The following is a 20,121-nucleotide window of genomic DNA, read 5'->3' on the forward strand; positions in this document are numbered from 1 at the left end:
TAGGTGAGTTCTCTAGGTACTCCCATGCTATATAACCCGTGCATCCATGTGACCCTTGACACTAGTTCAAAAGCGTCGCGGAAAGGGCTTTGCCCTCGTTAGTGCTTGATAGTCGAGTGTGCACAAACTTTTTTTGATGGGCATGTGAATGGAGCCTTATGTAGTAGATGGTACACTGCACGTGGACGCAAAATGGAACGAAATGTGTATTTTTTTTGTCGGATAAATTTCTGTAGCAATAATAATGAAAAAAAGAAGACACAAGCATGGATGACGTAAATGCGATTCGTTCTCGAAGGCGAATACAAAGCTGTCAACTGGAAGGGAAATTCAATACGAACTTGTGCCGAAGCCTCCAATCCCTGCAACGGCACCATTAAGGCTTCGTTTGCATCGTCATCAGCATCATTCGAATTTCATACAGAGGGCAGTGATTTGTCGTCTGTTAGAGAGCAGATAAAATCGATGGAAGACGCAGAAGCAGGTTGGCATTCTCTGTATCTGCAGGTGCTGTACCAAGTCCTTGGCTGGTTTGCTTTTGCAGCCTGGTCTTGCAGCTTCTACCCTCAGGTCATCCTCAATTACCGCAGGAAAAGGTCTGAACTTGAATTTTTGCGTCCTTTAACCATCGTACATTTATTTGGATCAAAGGTTGGTTCCGGGAATCTGCAAATCTTCATGCAATTATTTTTCAGCCAATTCAGGGAGATGGTGTGTGCGTCCAAACTGTTAGACCAGTTTTATGCTTTTGCATATACCCTGATTAGAACACTGTTTTCTTGTGTCCTAATTAGTTCCCAGCTTCAATGGCCTCATAAACATAGACCGCATCTGTCAGTATTGCAGCGAGTGTTGGAAAGTCGATACTTTTCTCAGTCCTTAAGGTCTGTAGAAGTCTTGAAGAGTCGGTCAAGGGATCGATTTCTAAGAGTGCTGCATATATCGCTGCCCCTTGGACTCCATGATTACAGGATTCTCTTGTAATGAGGCGTTAAAGAAGCCTTTGGATGGAGCAAAAGTTTAAAGATGTAGTGGGACGTAGACTTGGTATAGCCATGGACATCAATTGACAAAGAGAGTGTGCAAAATAGAACTGATTTGGTGAAATGTGTATTAAGTTTGTGTGGTCTTCGGTCCAAGCCCTAGGGTTAGCTCAAGACTGTCTATCCATGTGAGGTAGTGCATGGTACCCTAATCATAAACATTAAATGGTGAGTCCATCTATCTATGTTGTGTCGACATCTGGTTGAAGTTCCTTTTTTTATGAACACCTACATTATAGTTTGGTGCATCAGACCAGCAAAATATTTTACACTTAAAGTTGAGCACCAATAGGAACGCTCTCTTATGCTTTTTGGTGGCCTAAGCTGTTGTTGAAGGCCTCTTAATAACCATTCCTACACTACTTGAAAATGGCACAACATTAGTGCACACTCATGTGGCGTACACACGTATGCACTCTTGTGTACAAGCAAGTGTGCACTTACCCCATCCCAACAAACCCCCATCCCCCTCTCCCGGCACACAAAAAAAGAAAAAAAAGGCCCCCCATCCAAACACACACACACACACACAAAAAGAAAAAAAAGAGATGTGTAGGGAGACTTTCTTACACAACAATAGATTGAAATGCACCAAATTTTCATCAAGAATGAGCTACAATTGTATCATTTCAGAGCAAAATATAGTTTGATTATTAGCATACAATATGATTTTTGCTGGATTGTATGAAATAGAGAACTATGCTACTAGTGTGCTTGAGTTTTAGGAGTTAATGAAGGTCTTTGGTGCGACACAACTTAAGGGATACCAACTTGAGGAGTGCTCCTTGGCTTTAGGTACTTTTGGCCTTTGCTTGACTTTGTTAGATTTAATCTAAAAGTTGTCACCATTGCAAAACTCATAGAACAACCTACTAGCAAAACAACCTACTAGTCAACGTCTGAAGTTTATGCAACATTTTGTCTCTAGAGAAAAATGAGGCGAAGCACAAAATTAGTCTTGTAAAAGAAAGTGCCAAAATCCTAGGAGTGGGAAAGGGACCCCATCAGGGTAAAATAAAGTCATGGTATAGATGCATGATCATAACAGGATATATGCATACTCTATGCATAGGTGCACTTAGGATGGATATGTCAGAAGTGGAGCAGCGGTGGAAGCATAAACATGTGCTGAAATAAACTGCTGAAACACAAGACAAAAAGAGAAAAGAAAGAACATGATACAGATGAGAACTCAGATGTATGCACGGGAAATGGAATCTATATATCTGAACACGAGACAGTCGCATACAACAGTGAGTCACTGGCTGCGTGGGCACTGGCACTGGCACTGGCTCCTCTCTCCACAGAGTCTGTAGATGGTGAAGTGAAGTGACTGACTGAGGAGGAGCCACTCAGTATAAATAGGCTGAAAAAGTGGGGAGCAATAATGCTGGTCGGACAGCATTAAAGCTGGCCGACTGGTGCATAAAATGCTCCACTGGCATAAAATGCCACACCAGAAAAATACCTAAAATACCTAATAAAAATGCCCAGCCCAGATCAAGCTCAGACTCACACATGAGCTGACAAATACTCTGCTAACACCCTCACTCAGATCATGAGTCATCTGATACAATACAATAGTACAATGAAAAGGGATCAGAAACTATACAACATAGAACCACCAAGTAGAACCATGGATACCCAAGCAGTGGGTGATTAAGCCACCACCAAGGTGCCTCGGAGAGAACCTGATGTCGATGTCGATTGTACCAAACACCTGAAAATGGAGAAGATCATAGCATGTCTCTGTGTCCATCATCAATGTCTCGCAGGAGCATACAAGACCATCCTGTCAAAAATGCCCCTGAACATAGGTGACCATGGATTCCCCGCCTTTGGCCAGACCGCCAAAGTGTCCCCTCATGTGAGCTCCAGACGAAAGCCTCCCGCTCTCTGTCAGATAACCAGCTCAGCATGAACCTGGATGTCAATCCCAGCTCCAGGATTTGATTCCGCCAGACTGAAGTCGATGCGTCAGGGACGTCCCTCTCTGGAACCTGTGCACCTGTATAAAAATATAGATGAGGCGCGGCTGCCCCATCTGAACACCCGCTCACACTCCCTCTCTGGCACAAGAGAGTCGTGAGGGATGACCTCATCACCACCACTAGAAAGCAGTCGAGGAAGGGGCCACCAAGCCCTTCCCGCGATCCAAAGAAGAGGATCCCTTCCGCGCCTTGGACTTCACCTTGGGCGAAGGATTGGAGTCGGAGTCTGATGAAGGAGAGGACTCATCGGTAGAGTCAGCATCCCGCTTCGTCTTCTGCTCCTTCTTCCTGGAAGCTGCTAACCTCTTGCAGTCCTTCCGCAAATGTCTCTTCTTGCCACAGTGGTAACACTGGGCCTTCAACTTCTTCTTCTCGTCACCCCTCTCTGAAGCTACATAAGTCTCACCTCCATAATGTGCCGGAAGCCGCCCCTGTAATCTCAAGGATGCCTCATGCTCAAGAAGCATCGAGGTCATATGTGTAAAACTGACAGGAGTCGATGATGTCTGCGCCCGCAAAGCATTGGCCACTCCATCAAACTCTGGGGGGAGCTTGTAGAGGACCGTCCCGACAAGATGCACCTCGGGAAGAGCAGATTGCATGTGCCGAAGCTGGTCCTGTACCTGCGTAACACGAAGAAGAAAAGACTGAATAGTATCTTTCGGCTCAAACTTCATCTGCTGGAGCTGGCCATAAAGTGTGACGGCCCGCATGGTGGAAGGTGCCTCGTACATCTGCTGCAACTTCTGCCATACTTCAGGAGATGTCCTACAGGAGGTAACCGCCGGTAAGACCGCTTTAGAAATACACCGAAGCAACGCCGAGTAAGCACGGGTATCGTCCGAGTCCCATGTGAGCACCGCTTCCTCATGGTTGTCCTCATCAAAGTCTTCAGGAAGAGGAAAAGGACGGAGAGGTCGAGCAATAGCTCCACAAACGATGTACCATAACCGCTTCTGCACAAACCAAGCTTTCATGATAGCACTCCATGTGAGATAATCAGGTCCATGTAACTTATCATCAGTGGAAGTGCACGTAGGAGCCATATGGAGAGGATAAGAAGAGAAGTAGAGAAGAGATGGAATTTAGAGAGGAAACACAGCCAAAACACAAGCACAGACTACAGAAAAAGAGAGTTCACATGCAATATAACCCAAAAGCTGATCAATAGAAGACAAAATCTGCTGCAGAAAGTCAAAAAATCAGTCAAAAACTGCCAAAAACAGAGAAAACGGCCTGAAGTAACAGTCACCCAGCCACGAGAGATGCTGAATCAGCAAAACGCAGGCTGTAAACTGGAGAAAAACAGGTAGAAAACTGTTTCCAGCAGCTGCAGATGAAAAACGCAGGCAGCAGAGGGTGCGGAGGCAGCAGGCGATGGCAAAACTGCAAAAAACGCAGGCTGAAAACAGCCCCAAAACAGGTCGCCTGGCTACGACAGCAATCGTCAGATCAGCAGGGGTACTAAACAGTCCTGAAATCAGCAAGAAAACACAGCAGAAACACAAATCCTGAAAACTGATACCATGTCAGAAGTGGAGCAGCGGTGGAAGCATAAACATGTGCTGAAATAAACTGCTGAAACACAAGACAAAAAGAGAAAAGAAAGAACACGATACAGATGAGAACTCAGATGTATGCACGGGAAATGGAATCCATATATCTGAACACGAGACAGTCGCATACAACAGTGAGTCACTGGCTGCGTGGGCACTGGCACTGGCTCCTCTCTCCATAGAGTCTGCAGATGGTGAAGTGAAGTGACTGACTGAGGAGGAGCCACTCAGTATAAATAGGCTGAAAAAGTGGGGAGCAATAATGCTGGTCGGACAACATTAAAGCTGGCCGACTGGTGCATAAAATGCTCCACTGGCATAAAATGCCACACCAGAAAAATACCTAAAATACCTAATAAAAATGCCCAGCCCAGATCAAGCTCAGACTCACACATGAGTTGACAAATACTCTGCTAACAGGATACACTCACAATGCATTTCAAGGGCATACATTTCAAATTTCATCCAACCCTTGGGTTAGTTAAAGTTGCCATGAGCCACCTATACATAGGTGCAGATAGAACTAAGCACTTTACACTCAGCCTTTGACCCACATTGTAGGAACTAAATTATGTTTAGCTATCATTCTTATGAGCTACACATCCTATTCATAGTTTAAGTGGACCAAATGCTAGTCACCTATTTGTAATCCGTGGGTAGCAAGTTGAAAGACCCGAAATTTGTGAAAATGAGATTGAGGGAGAGTGGTGGGCTGCATGCCTATTTATAGAAAGTTTGGGGCACCCAAATTAGGGTTTTGCATGTGGGACACAGTAACTCTGTAAGATTGCGTTTCTTTTTTAAATAAAAGGTTTTCTTCATTAATTAAGCATGTTTTGGGGTTGTTGAAGTCAAGCTAATGCACTTTTAGCTCAACACATCGATCTCACATTCAATTGCAGGTTGATGCCCTAATACAAATGAATGTCTCCCTAGGATCGAACTTACACATGAGACACGATGTAGCCATACTCTCAAAGAAAGGGATTGGACATTAGACTCACCTCCTCGCCAGAGAGCCAAATGGGCTTAGCCTCGAGCTAGGAGCTAGCAGCACTTCGGGCCATGACTACAACCCAAGGTTTGTCATCCCATACCACCAGCCCACACCATCCTAGTGTACGGATGTGTTGGTCAACGGGCCAAGAGTCCAAGAGTGGTGATCACACAATGATGTGCATAATAGGGCCTTGAGTTCTATACATAGGACTCGACTATCGTAACCTTGAAGTGCCCTTAGTGCATTTGCACTAAGTCACTTTATGACCACTATGACCAATGCTACTAGCACCCATCACGATGTCCAGGGCCGGAACAAGTTTCATCTTCACTTTCATCATACGTTAGCTCTTCCTCCTCTAGCTCGCTTTCCTTGCCGTCCACATCATGCTCTCGTACTAGGGAGACGAAGAGGTCATTAAGGTAATCAAACAAGACTTAGTGGAGGTTCGTCCATTGCCAATTGGCCCCATCGAGCAAGTCGTCGAAGATAGAGATGTTTGCTTCAGTTTTACCATGGAACATGGCCACCATTGACTCGATATTTTCTGTAGCTCAATCATGTTTGTTGGAATGGGATAGCCTTTGGTATAGTTTTGTGGCACTAAGTTAGGGGTCAAACAAAAAGAGACTTGTTCCACAATAGGCTAGTGTTTCATCCAAATTAGAACGAAGTGAACCCATGGATACGAGAGACTCAGAAATAAATAACTACATTGAATGCTTTATGATGGAATAAAGTGGGGCAGTAGTAATGGTTTGTCAATCCAAATGGATTCAAATAGATTTTGTCAAAGGTTCTCGGACATCCAATAATTTATATTGGTCTTGCATCCTTGTTTATGGCTTGCTGGGCTTCTCATTGGTTGGCATTTCCAAATATATTGGAAAGGATTTGGTTTCCTTGCTTTCATCCGAACAAATTGTTTTCATTCCACAAGCTATTGTGATATTCTTTTGTGATACCATGGGTCTTTTTCTCAGTTTTACTTGTGCTGTGCTGTGCTGTGTTATGGGATGCTGGTAGTGGATGTAATTCTTTCGACCAGTAAGGACTTTTGTTAGTTTTTCGATGGGATTTCCCTACATCCAACTTTTATTAAGCAGTATTCAACCAATTGAATTAAAAACTAGTGAAGGTCCTTACCTCTGTCTGATTGTGTACCCAAAAGTGAGTGGCTGGTAAAATATTCCCTCTTTCTTGGATTGTTGAGAATGCATACTTTGATGAAATGGAAGAAAAAACTGCTGAACCTTCCTATTTCATGGCTATCAATTGAAAGCATTTAGAAATTTTAACCAAAGGTTCGGATGTATACAAGTGTAAACACAGATCTGTATACCTGTACCGTCTTACCACTTTAGAACCAATGCCCTTTCCGTGAGATGCACATATATGTCTTCTATGTCTACCCAACCATATCACATCACCTATCTATCTATTATACATAGATAGATGTATGCTATAAGCGCTTTGATACTTGATTCAAACTCTCTTACAATTTAGTTATACAAATTTGCTCAGCTAGTTATAGATACACCGAATATGGTGAACACCTACTGGCATTAGGGGGGGCACACGGACTAGCCATCCTCGACGGTCTCGACAGATGGCCCGGGTCGGATGCCCTCACATGCTTCCCACACAAGCACGTGGCCAATTGCATCGGATGGGGGGCACATGGAGCACCCACACAGAAACTGGGAGCAAGCACAGTGGACTATATCCTCGGCCCTCTATCACTTATCCCCGACATCTAGTCCTTTAAAATATCACCTCGCCCACTCGCAGTGGCTGCCGACCATGCCTACTTGCAATTTGACATAACCTGCAGGTATGACCTAACCCCCCTAGCAAGCAACCCCCCAAGATTCCCCAGGTACCACTTTACCAGGCTAACTGTGAGCGCATGCTCCGACCATCTCTACTGGAGCTTGCAGGAAATGGACCCCCACGCACCCCTGGAGGAGGTCATAGCACAGGTGGCGGGCACAATACACACCTCGGCTGCCGAATACTTCCCCCACACATCCCCCCACTCCACCCCTCCGAACAAGAGTGTCCCACAGAATAGTTGGTACGACAAAGAGTGCAGGGAAACCCGGCTCCGTCTTCAACAGGACGAAGCACGGGGAGTACACACGCATAAACAGGCACGCTTGATCTTCCGTCGTCTAGTGTGACGGAAGAAACGAGCCTACCTCTCCAAAGTGAAACACGAATTCTACCAGCTATTCTTAGGACAGGACAGCAAAGAGGCATGGAAGGCGTTTCAGGAACCCCGAGCCCAGACGCCCATCACCTCCCCGGACACTTCGCACGCATATGCAACCTCACTATACCAAGTACCCAAGCAGCCCCAGCTACCCCGGCCCCTAGGGAGCAGACCCGGATCATCCACATTCTTCAGTACGGAGCGTGTTCGGGACGCCATTGATAGACTCCAAAATGGCCGTGCCCAAGACCACGAAGGCTTGGTAGCAGAGCATTTGACCCATGCCAGAGACATACTGGCACCTCTCCTAGCACACATGTTCAACAGAGCCCCATGCGAAGGCTTCCCTACCAGCTGGTTAGCCAACACCATAATACCTATCTTGAAGACCGGAGACCCCATGGTTCCCATGAACTACCGAACAGTCATGGTTGGCCATGTACTAGCCAAGCTCTATGGATCCATACTGGACCACGAGCTGAGCAAGTGGGCAGAGCAACACCAACATTGGGCGGCAGGACAAGCAGGGTTTAGGAGGGGGTTCAGCACCCTTGACCATATCCTCACACTGAGAGCCATCATAGAGGAGGGCAGAGCACATGGAAGACGGGTGTACTGCTGCTTCGTGGATTTCTGCAAGGCCTTTGACACAGTCCCATGAGCGAGGCTCATGCAGAGACTACAGGAACTGGAGGTCCCAACCGAAATGCGATGGGGGATACTGGCACTATACGAATCGGTAATGGGCCGAGTTCGGGCACCAGGAGGGCTGTCAAAGGAGATAACCAGCACCATCGGAGTCAAGCAGGGATGCCCACTCTCACCCACTCTATTTGGCCTCTACATTGATGAGATCTCAGAGTACATAGATAGATTGGGCGAGGAGGGATCGAGCCTGGGAGGGACACTGATACCCATCTTACTATATGCGGACGACATAGTCCTCATCTCCAGCACACCCGAAGGGCTACAACGCCAATTGGACGCACTACAGGCCTTTTGCCAAGACAAAGACCTAACTGTGAACCTGGGGAAAACCAAGGTCATGGTGTTCAACATGTCAACCCAATGGCTCCGACGGTCGGTATCCCCCTTCACATACGGCGGAGAGACCGTGGACGTGGTCCAAAGATACGTCTATGTGGGGATTACATTCTCTGGACCGAGATTTACCCCGAGAAAAGCAGCAGAAGATAGACTAACCCGAGGCTATGCAGCCCTCGGGTCAATGGAGAACCAATGTGCCCGCATACAGTTCCAGGAACCCCGGACAAAGCTCTGGCTTTTTGATGTCTTGGTCACACCAGCCCTCCTGTACGGGGCTCCCATATGGGGGTCCAGTCTCTACCACACGCGGAGGGCCCCACAGGATCAGCCACTGCCTAAGGAGGAGGCCACCTATGAGGGATGGGAGCAGATGGAGAGATGCTTAATACTTATGATCTCACGGATGATCCGAAGCAAGCCCTCCGTACCACACGAGATCATCCGCGCAGAGCTGGGGGTACCGCCCCTCGTGGCTGAGGCCCTCTTCCAGACCGTGACCTTCTTGCACCGAATATGGGACCTGCCCCGGCACCGGTACCCCAGACTCGCCCTAGAGTCATCCAAACAGCTAGCAACACAAGGGGACACTGAGTGCTGGTATGCCCGAACAGAGATCTGGCTACGGCTCCATGGCCTGCACATGGACCACCTCCCCCCACTACAATACAGCCTAGACTGCCCACACCTGGAGCTCAGCCGAGAGGAGGTGAATCGCATCATTAGAATGGATATCATCCAGACAGACATAGCCAGGACATGGGGGACCCCCACGTCGGAACTAGGAACCAAGAAGGCTTTCTACCGAGAGCACTTCCTGCACATCTCCCCGGATGGCTTCATCACCCGCCCAAGTTACATGGACACACACCTGTCTCACGGGGTCAGAAGTGCCATCGGACAGATCCGCACATCCTCACACCAACTACGGGTTGAAACGGGCAGATACGGGGCCAACCCCCTCCCCCTAGAAGACTGAATCTGTCAGCTCTGCCATGTCGAGCCAGAGACAGAGGAACACTATATTTGTAGATGCCCAGTGTACTACGAAATCCGGGGACGCTTCCACTGCCTATTCAGCGAAGGATTCGGACCACTCTCCAAGGTGATGGAATTCAAAGACCAGAGATGCCTGGGGCTCTTTCTACTGGAAATACGACGCCATAGAGACCACCTCCTACGAACCACGGAGCAAAGACAAGGAGCCACCAACCAACGCACACTCAACGAATTCTACCAAATACCAGCTACCCTCCCCACCACCAAGCCCCCACCAGCCCAAACGGCCTCCCGACCCCGGGGGACCACCTTAGAAATAGCCACAGTGAGAGGCAAAGCCCGGCGCCCACGCCCCGCTGTCCCCCGTCCCCGCAGAAGACACATGTCAAAGATACAAGGGATACTACGCCGCCATCGGAGGGCCCTACCCCGCCGCTTTAGTCTCTCCATGTTAGACCGACCCATGCGGGACATCCTAGGATGAACACTCCAGGAGCAGTTCCACACCGCATTGGGAGTACCTCTAGATTGTATCTAGTCTAGATATCATTTTGTACCTACTCAATTTAGTTCAACATAGCATAAATGTTAGCTTCACTGGGACTTTTGAAATCTCCCAGACATTTTGTATGCAACATTTTGGTCTCATAGGCCAACTTGGCCTGTTGTAGACGTTAATATAACTTTCTTTCTTTCTTTCTTTCTTTCTCAGCAAGTGAGCAAAATATAGAAATGTATTGTCAGAAACTGATTCATGGTTCTATAAAGTCCTGAATCATTCCTTGGGTCAAGCTTATGAGACTAGCAAGCAAATGAAATATTTGTAGAAAAGAGATTTATTCCACTGACAATTAGAATCATCTACCAATTATCATATATGGGTGCGATCTGCAGAGGCTCAGAAAAGCATAGTAATACAGAAATTGTATCTGCCTCATATATCAGAGTGCCAAATAAATTTGACAAGGTACACAATGGATAAATTGTGCTTATCATTTTGGTTTCATAGGCCATTTTGTCCTCTAGCAGGCATTAATATGATCAGCTTTCTTTATGCATGCCATGTAGTTTTCTAATAACTTGTATTGTGTAAAATGTGAATGGCACAGTTTCCTCTGTTGATTTGTTAATTTTGTGAACACACTGATAACCTACTGCATGGAACTTCCTGTTGAGGGTATTGGATACCTTTCTCTTACGATTGTTATATCAGTTCAAAGACTTGCATCTGCACTAGATGTATAGAAAAGCCATCATCTAAATAGAGATCTTGTTGTTTTGTAGTGTTGGGGCTGAATTTCCATTGTGTTTTGTAAACATTGTTCAACACATCAGAAGTATAGTGTTTGGCTTATATGATGGACATAGTTTGCCTTCTTTAATGGGCTCATTTTGTGAGCACTGATAGCCTACTGCATAGACGTCACTGTTCGGGCATTGGATATCGTTCTTCTTACTTTTGGTGTATCTTTCCAAAGGCTTGTATCTGGATTAAATTTATTGAGAAGACATCATCTAAATAGAGATCTTGTTGTTTTGCAGTGTTGTGGGGCTGAATTTCGATTTTGTTTTTCTGAATTTGACAAAACACACCTCGTACTTGATCTATAATGCATGCCTTTATTTCATTCCAGTTGTGCAACAACAGTATCGTGAAAAGTATGGTTCTTCAGAGGTGTGTTCTAGTTATACAGTCGTTGGCATTGTTTGTTCAAAGCTGGTATCTGTTTTTATTGATTTTCTTTGGGTTGAACAGCTAATACCTGTGGCAGCGAGTGACGTGGCATTCTCCAGCCATGCTGTTCTACTCACTGCATTTACAGCCTATCAGACTTTAACTTATGAGGTATAAATGCACACATTTTCATGTCAAAGTTTTGACATTGAATCATGCATTTGACACAACACTAAAGTCATCAGCTCTGCGTTTTTATGTTATCTGGATACTCATTAAAAGAGAAAAGCCTTCAGCAACAGACCATTTCAGAACTGTATTTGTTTGACTTTTTGGAAGTTTTTATGCTAGGAATAGAAGATAAAGGCTGATTCCCCTGGATCTTTTTTGCATCGAATGGGACTTCTAACATGTAGCTCTCTTGTAATGTTGTAATATGCATCAATTTTTAGAATTAATTAACTCTGAAAATTAATTAAACGGCTGGAAAATGAGATTAGAAGGCTGCCATTTGGAAAAAATGCCCATGCAATGGGGGACAAGGTTGTTTGGGGCTGGTGGAGGCTCATTTAGTTCATTTAGCTTGAGAGAGAGAGAGAGAGGGAGGAAGCTGTCGATCAGTTTTCAGACCTGAATCAGCCATTCGAAGTAGAGGACAGCAGCGTGGAGGCTAGAGGAAGCAGATGACAGCATTAATGAGGTCATCAGCAGCTGGCGACAGCATTTAGAGATAAGTGACAACATTTTTGGTTTCCTAGATAGGAGGCGACAAATTTTGGGCTGATTTGGGTAGGGCAACAACCATTTTTGGGGCCTCCACGAAGAAATTATGGAATCTCTCTCTACAGCTCTCTCACACCCTCTCTTAGCAAATCTCAACATTTCTTAGCTATTCAGAGAAGCACTCAGCCAAATTTGGTGGATAGCAAATGAATTTTTGCTGTAGACCCTAATTTACAGTAGCAATTAGGGTTTGGTAGCCACCTTGGGACTTGTGCCATCCATTAGAGGCATTGTACACTAAAATCACCTAAAATTCAAGTAACTGTCGGGGATTTCAGATGCTAGCTCATCCCTTGTAAATTGGGGCAGTATCTGGCCAGTTTGTGACCCATTTGTACAAGTCCTAAGTGAAAATCAAGGGGCAATTGGCCAGAATTGCTGGTTGATTGGTTGTACAACAAAGGGCTTTTGGATCAGTGTAGGTGATGCTACCTGGAGAAGGAGGAGCTTCTAGAATGCCCCCTCTGATACTGGTTGAAAGGTGAAGTAGGAGTGGAAGCACGAGCGGAAGCAAGAGAGAGCAAGAGCTATGGAGGCTGAAGCAAGAGAGAGTAAGAGCTATGGAGGCTCAAGCAAGAGAGAGCAAGACAGTGTATGGGAAGTCCAATAGTCAGAATATGTGACCTGCTTTTCCTTATTCTATTGTCGTGTAAAGAATAAAGAATAAAGTGATAGTGATAGGCGGCTGTCACTTGCAGTGTACATGTGTGTGGGTAATTAGTATAAGTGAATGTAGGTAGCTAGGCATAGGCAGCCTTTAATCCATGACACCTTGAAGAATTAGCTTTTTGGTCAACTAGCTCCTCACCCATTGCTCTCTTTGCATCCATTCCTAGGTCATTCTTTGCACCTCTATCTAGGACCACTTCTCCACCTCATCTGGCGTTTCATTTGACCTACTGGTGGTCGTATGTGATGGTAGCCATATCCTTAGTGTTTCCTTCTTTAATGTTCTGCTACATTCACTCATCCGGACACACTCATTGCACATTTTTCATTTATCCTTACTTTTTGTTTTATTTTACTTTGGAGCATATCAGTACTGATCTTTGTTTTGCAGATGCTAATCTCTTTTGCAGGATTTTGTATTTCAATGTAGGGCTAATATGTAGGTTTGCACCGGTCCTTCTTGGGTTGCAGACATGGGATGTGCACTATTCCTTTCATGGTTTTATCTTCCTAGGAGATTTGCTCTTCTATCAACATGGAGGCTTCCCCTCCTGAGGTGGATCATGCAACATCTCCCTTGATGCTATCATGGGGGTGACTTCTACCTTGCTCTTCTAGTTGGGGTGCTTTATCCTCATCTTCATCTATCACCATGATTCTCCACTACTTGAAGACTGACACCAGGCTTCTTTTCCTCCTTCGGCGTTGATATCCAAGGTTGAGAGGGGATTCCTACTATTCTTGGTATTCTATAGGATTGGGTAGTTGTATTCAACATCGGCCTCCCTTCCTTGTTGTACATCTCCTTTGCATTGCATGATTTCATCATTCTTGTAAAGGGCGCTTGGGAAAGTGAACAATTTTCCCATGAGAGACATTGTCCAAGTGGCACTTGTTGCATCCGTATTCTCATCATGTAGCATACTACTTTGCATCTCATTGTGCAGAGGATGCTTGGATGGATCCTGAGCTATCTCCATTGGCGGTTCTTTACCGCCACACCACCATCCTTCTTTATCGTGCATCCATGTATCTCAAATAGACAACAAAGACATTGGGGGATATGTGCAAAAGATGTTTTTGGTAGAAAGCCATATTTGTTCCTAGATCCTCACTAGGTGTCACTCATGTCCTAGCTCTATGTAGTTGAATAATTTCCATCCTAATGATGCGGTTCAACTCCTCTCACATGAGGGCAATCCAAGCTATACTGTACTGGTGGGAGGTGATCCATGTGTAATCCATGTAGCCATAACTATGCCTCTGTTATCCGAGCATACTAGCACTCAGTATCCCCTCTAATGCTAGGTATCTAGATGACTCTAGTGCGAGCCGGGAGTATCTCTATCTTCGCAAGTGTAAAGAAATACTATGACACAGAAACACAAATAACAATTGTACGACAAAGCACAAACTGATAAAAGAACCGAGTTAGGTTTAGGGTAACTCAGAGACAATGAACACAGAAAATAACTAAAGTGATATAATTGCTGAATATACAATGCTCATACAGCAAACACACTATGCTGTGAATGAATACTGAACCTCAAACTCTTGTATCTCAAGGATCAGTGTAGGGGTAATGAGCTGGAGAGTGTGTCGTACTCTGAACGGATCCCGAATTGCAGCAAGGCAACCTTTGGATGTCGAACACCAGCAACCGCACCAGAGAGAAAGACTAAAAACGCAGGCTGTGGGAGAGAGAGGGACTAAAAACGCAGGCAGGATAGTCTGCAGGAGAGAGAAAACTGCCAAACGCAGGCTGGATTGCCTGCTGGGCGACAGCTGGAGGAGAGAGAAAATTGCCAACAAAGGCTGGACTGCCTGCTGGGCGACAGCTGGAGGAGAGAGAAAACTACCAACATAGGCTGCAAATGACGTGGCAAGCAATACAGCCTCTTCCATTATGGTTTTGGACCTCTTCATCGAGTCATGGAGTATGAGGACCAAAGATACCTAGGTCTTTTCCTCCTGGAGCTCCAAAGGCGCTGCACAACACTATTGCAAGATAGGAGACCAGCTCACCTTGAGGGACCTACACAAAAAGTAGTGGCAGATTTTTTCATAGATTCGACCCTAATGACACTATTAGCCTTGTAGAGACAGAGATACCTTGCTAGAAACCTCCCATTCCATGCCGTGGAGTCACATTGGATAGAGCCATTTCACTTCGTTGAGCATGAAGACCCCATCTACCAAGACCGCGTCCGAGGAGGCCGCACCACAGTTGGATTAGAGCCATTATCACGAGACACCAAAGACTCACTACGAAGCATATTAGTGGAGCAATTAGGGATCACATCATAGGCGGGATCATGTGTAGACCTTGAGATTAGCTATAGTCTACAATCCCCACCACATATTTCTGTACATAGTAATGTCAGATTTGGGTTTCCTTTTCTTTCTACTGATGGGACAACACGAGACATGGTTTTACTCTAGCATTGTTCCAATGTAAAGTTATTTCTTAGCATTGTTTCGTGGGCTACTTATTTAATGTTATCTTCACCTTACTGATGAGATGACATTAGACATGGATGTACTTTGGATTTTGTCTCATAGGCCACATTGGCCTTACATAGATGTTAATGTCTTTCTTTCTCTCATCCAAGAACTGTTGTCTATGGATATAAAGATAATTCATATAAAGGAATGTTGTCTTCTTCTTCTTCTTCACCATCCGCGCCCACCCCCTATTTAGATTTTTATCAAGATTAGTACTATGCTCATGCTTAGTTTCCCTCTTATTTATTTATTTTAGCAAGATTAGCATATGACCTTACTCTAGGATTAAGTACTATACTATTTTCTTGGCATTAATGTGATAGTGGAGTGGATCATGGGTTTGATCAATCGTACAATGATGAAGCTCGAAGACCTTTTAGCAGTCCCAATCCTGAGGAGCTTTGGGTGCTCTGAAATGGTGTGTGATTTCAGAACTCCTAGAGCTCCTCGCGGATTGCAATTCTATCAACCTATAGAAGCCAAAATGAGTGTTTGTTGCAAATGCGGCACACACTTGGATAGTCAGCAGGAGGCACATGCGAACTTGAATTGACTGGAACAACCACAGGAAATGGCTTCAGCTTCACAGATGATTGCACCTCCAAATTGAGCTTGTTGGTAAACTTGGAAATATTTGTGTATCATTACCACGTTGATGAGACCTTGCATGCATTTGTAGTTGAATAGAGAGCACAAAAAATGCGGAGTTGAGTTTTGCATTTTGCATTTAGGGTTTATAGTAGTAGCTCTGCTCTAACAGATCAAGATCCTCCTTTGAAGAAACTGCAAGTTTGAGATCTCAGGATTAAGTCTGAAAGTGGAACTTTGTATGGCGGAGAATGGGACATTCATTGGAAGCAGTAGAACACACTATAACATGTTAATGTGAACACCTTCTATGCTTCCTTGAATTAAAATGGGTCAAATATGAGAAATGATTTCAAATCCATGTGTAACCACATCACATCATCGCTGCTTTAATTCTATGACTCATCCCAACTACTTGTAACTGTCACATTGCACATTGGAACTCATCTCAAGGTCCAAAGAATGGAGGACAGCCTCACCAATACTTAACACATCTCAAGGTCCAAAGAACGGAGGAAGGCCTTACCAATACTATGTTTTATGTGGCATGGTATGGAAGGTCCAAAGGAATATAAATTTTGGTGGAGCAGAATGGTGAATGAAGAAACCCCTCGGAGGAAAACTTAATTCATTCTTCTCAAGTAGATGGGGATGATAGGTAATTATTATTGCTTATTAAGTGGATGTGGAGGCTTGAAGTTTTCTGACCTCATCAATCCATTGGTCAAGGAGTAAGCATGCCGTTTGAAGTTTTCTGACCTCACCAATCCATTGCTCAAGAAATAACCAGGCTTTTCAGCCTTGTATAACGATGGATGTTGTCAAAACCTAATTCATTCTCCTCAACTAGATGGGAATGGTAGGTAATTATTGTTGCTTGTCAAGTGGATGTGGAGGCTTGAAGTTTTCTGACCTTATCAATCCATCCCTCAAGAAATAATCATGTTTTTCAGCCTGAAGTCTGAGTATGTGCAACTCTGTGAGTGTAGAATGTGTAGGAGACTGGAGTATAATTTCTGAGTATGTGACTAGTAGACCAGCTGATTCCATTTGGCAGATGATCAATTGTAACTGGTCTGCTGTATTTCACAACTTTCTGATAGTGGTCTTTTCAAGGTTTTGAGTAGAAGACTGTTCAAGGACTTTAAATCGATTAACTCAGCAGCATCTTTGTATCTGCACCCTTCAACAAACTGGAAAGTTCATTTTCACTACCCGATGGTTTTTGGTTTCCTCTTTGGAAAATTAAGCATTTGCCTCCATATGCGTCATTTGCAGAGGGGTCAACAAAAACTCTCAAAGGTCGCAATATGTATTTCAGCTGGAGCTTGGTTTGTTGCTGGTGTTTGTCTTATTATAGCATGGCCCCAAGGCAGATGGCTTTGGCTCGTCTCAGATTTCAAGTTAGTTTCTGACCATGTTTCATGACAGAGTTGCTTTATTTGTCTGTAATCTCTGGGTGAAGGCATTCAAGTTATAATTATTCTCATTGTTTTCTTCAAAAAGAGGCCCTACTTTGTTGGCTGGGTCAATTGTTTGGTGCACAAACTCTCCTCATGTTTCTTGTTTTGTAACAGTGTTATCCAAGTCGTCATGACAGTGATCAAGTATGTCCCACAGGTACACTTTTTAGTTCCTATAATTTCCAAGAGCTGGACTATATTGAGGTTATGCAAACTTCTGATAAAGCTATATACATACGGCTAGTGACAGCTTTGACATTTTGCTATTTGTATCGTTACTATGAGATTCTGATACGTGACCCAAGAGGTAGAAACCTTATCACCTTATGTTGAAGGAATCTAAGAGAGAGCTTTGACTATATCCACTTTCCAATGTCAACCTGTAGGACATTACAATGCCACAGTGGGCTTAGCTTATCAAGCATCTCATAACAATATGCACAACTATTTCTTTCATGAATGTTAGGCGTGACCCAAATGACTAGGGAGAGTAGGCTTTTTAGATGAGGGGAGAGTAGGTTTTAGATGAGGGGAGCATTTGAAACTCTGGTATTCAGCTCATAATTGAAAGATGCTGTATGCACATTGGACATTCGGGGCTCAAGATGCTAGCATTATGTAAGATTCCTACAAATGGTTTTAGATCCATCTTTGAGAGCTCGCAATCTTGTAGATTCTGGCCAGCATCTTTTATGACTTTCTATTCTAGGGAGCCAATGATTTAGTAAGATTCTTTCCATTTCATTTATCATCACATGACAATCATAAATTCATAAGGTCTTAACCAGAATTCACCTAATCCATAAATTCATAAGGTCATAACCAGAATTCCATTATGTAAGATTCCTACAAATGGTTTTAGATCCATCCTTGAGAGCTTGCAATCTTGTAGATTCTGGCCAGCATCTTTTATGACTTTCTATTCTAGGGAGCCAATGATTTGGTAAGATTCTTTCCATTTCATTTATCATCACATGACAATCACAAATTCATAAGGTCTTAACCAGAATTCACCTAAATCCTTATTAATGCTCACCATTTTATTTTTGCTTACAGGCTTGGATGAATTATAAAAGAAAGAGCACAGTTGGCTGGAGCATTGGAAACATTCTTCTTGATTTGTCTGGTGGTCTGGGTAATTTTCTTCAAATGGCTGTACAGTCTATTGATCAAGGTATGCATTGACTCTGATTGTCAAATATTTGTAGCAACAAGAAGAAAAGTGGTTATGGAATGTTTTTGTCTGTGAAGCTGTAAGTGAACAATAAAAAGGGGTTAGAAAGTGCCCTTTCTCTCTGTCAGAACCACTCTGCTTGTAGTGCACCTGGCATGTGGCAGCTTCGTCCTTCCACAGTAAACAGTTCAGGTGATAGATTGAGCTAAAACCTCGTAAAAATGTTCCTAGACCATTGGTTCATAGTTGGCTAAAAGTTCTGCACTGTAGATGATCCTTTTAATGGTTCAAAATTACAGTTTTCAATGATTTGGCCAAATTTGTAATTACTTTATGAGTTTGGCATGCTTTGTAATTTTTTTTCAAGAATCTAGGCTATTTAAAGACACTCTTGGTTCTCAGTTAGTCAGTCAGTCATTCACATCAGCAAGAATGCAGAGGTGGACATCGTGTATGTGCATGGAAGTACTGCAAACAGGATTGTTTGTGGTCCAATTGAAGATCTGACTGGGCAGCACACATACACAGAGCAAGGGGAATGTGCAAGATTGCATACGGGATGAAGTGCAACATGGATTCCATGTGGGCAGCCTTTATCCTTGTATACATTATTATTCCTGCTGTAATATCCGAGGTCCACTGGATTCTCTTACCTCTTCTGACTTGTGTATTGAGGAGGCTAGTGTCTTACTGTACTCTCTAGAATCTGAGTGACAGCAAACTGGGTGCTGGAAGCCTTCAAACTCAAACACCATTATTACTAGAATAAACATCTTCCACCAATGCTGGGATGACTGTGTACTCTAGCTGGTCCAACCTCAATTCCATATATTGTTTGGTAAACGACCTCCCTTCGAAGTTGGGAGATTATCACTAGAGAAGTGTTAGCAGATATGTCAGTTCATGGTTGAGTCTGTGCATGTGATCCTGTGGGCTAGGGCACAAGGATATTATCCTATGTATTTAGGCATTTTATTTGGCTTTTCTGATGTCTATTTTGGGCATGTTATGCCGGCTGTCATGAGGACATGGATTTTTGAAATGGTTTTTCTGATGTCTATTTTGGGCATGTTATGCCGGCTGTCATGAGGACATATAATTTTGAAACCTCACTTAACGTGTGGATTAATTTTTAATCACATGGTTAAGTAAATGTTGCACATGTAAGGTGTAACTGGGATTAGAGTAAATTTATGAGCCTGGGACCCGAGGAAATGACGGGATGTCAAAGGAAAAACTTGCTATAAGTTATGTTGCACAGGTTCTTGGTGGTATTTGGTGCCAATTGTTGGCCTAAGTCATTCATTTGGCCATAATGTCAGTTGGTGACACTAAAAAAGTGGCGTTTAATTGTATCTAACGCCAATATGATGGTCAAAGATGGCGCAAAGACACTCATGAATGGAACTTGCCTAG

The 20,121-nt window shown here is 44.1% G+C and overlaps 2 protein-coding genes across 2 annotated transcripts in view; both read left to right on the top strand.

Moving 5' to 3' along the window:
- Positions 1-262: 262 nt before the first annotated feature.
- LOC148020409 (PQ-loop repeat family protein / transmembrane family protein) overlaps positions 263-20,121 on the top strand; it is a 49,898-nt gene continuing 30,039 nt past the window's right edge. Inside the window, exons 1-6 of the mRNA XM_087700711.1 lie at positions 263-596; positions 11,391-11,523; positions 11,605-11,694; positions 17,347-17,471; positions 17,646-17,688; positions 18,588-18,705. Coding sequence (XP_087556837.1) covers positions 280-596; positions 11,391-11,523; positions 11,605-11,694; positions 17,347-17,471; positions 17,646-17,688; positions 18,588-18,705 — 826 coding nt within the window. The 5' untranslated portion in view covers positions 263-279. The remainder of the gene's footprint in view (positions 597-11,390; positions 11,524-11,604; positions 11,695-17,346; positions 17,472-17,645; positions 17,689-18,587; positions 18,706-20,121) is intronic.
- On the top strand, positions 605-11,378 carry LOC148020410 (uncharacterized). The gene has a single exon (XM_087700710.1). It carries the CDS (start codon positions 8,476-8,478, stop codon positions 9,826-9,828), a length of 1,353 nt encoding a protein of 450 aa, XP_087556836.1. The 5' UTR covers positions 605-8,475; the 3' UTR covers positions 9,829-11,378.

This window comes from Lygodium microphyllum, chromosome 19 (genome assembly GCF_053477565.2).
Source record: "Lygodium microphyllum isolate KBCC chromosome 19, Lygodium_microphyllum_v1.1.10, whole genome shotgun sequence".
Taxonomy (NCBI): Eukaryota; Viridiplantae; Streptophyta; class Polypodiopsida; order Schizaeales; family Lygodiaceae; genus Lygodium; species Lygodium microphyllum.

What these genes read in the sequence shown, in the direction of transcription:
- LOC148020410 (XM_087700710.1), top strand. Translation starts at nt 8,476, where the DNA reads ATGCAGAGACTACAGGAACTGGAGGTCCCAACCGAAATGCGATGGGGG.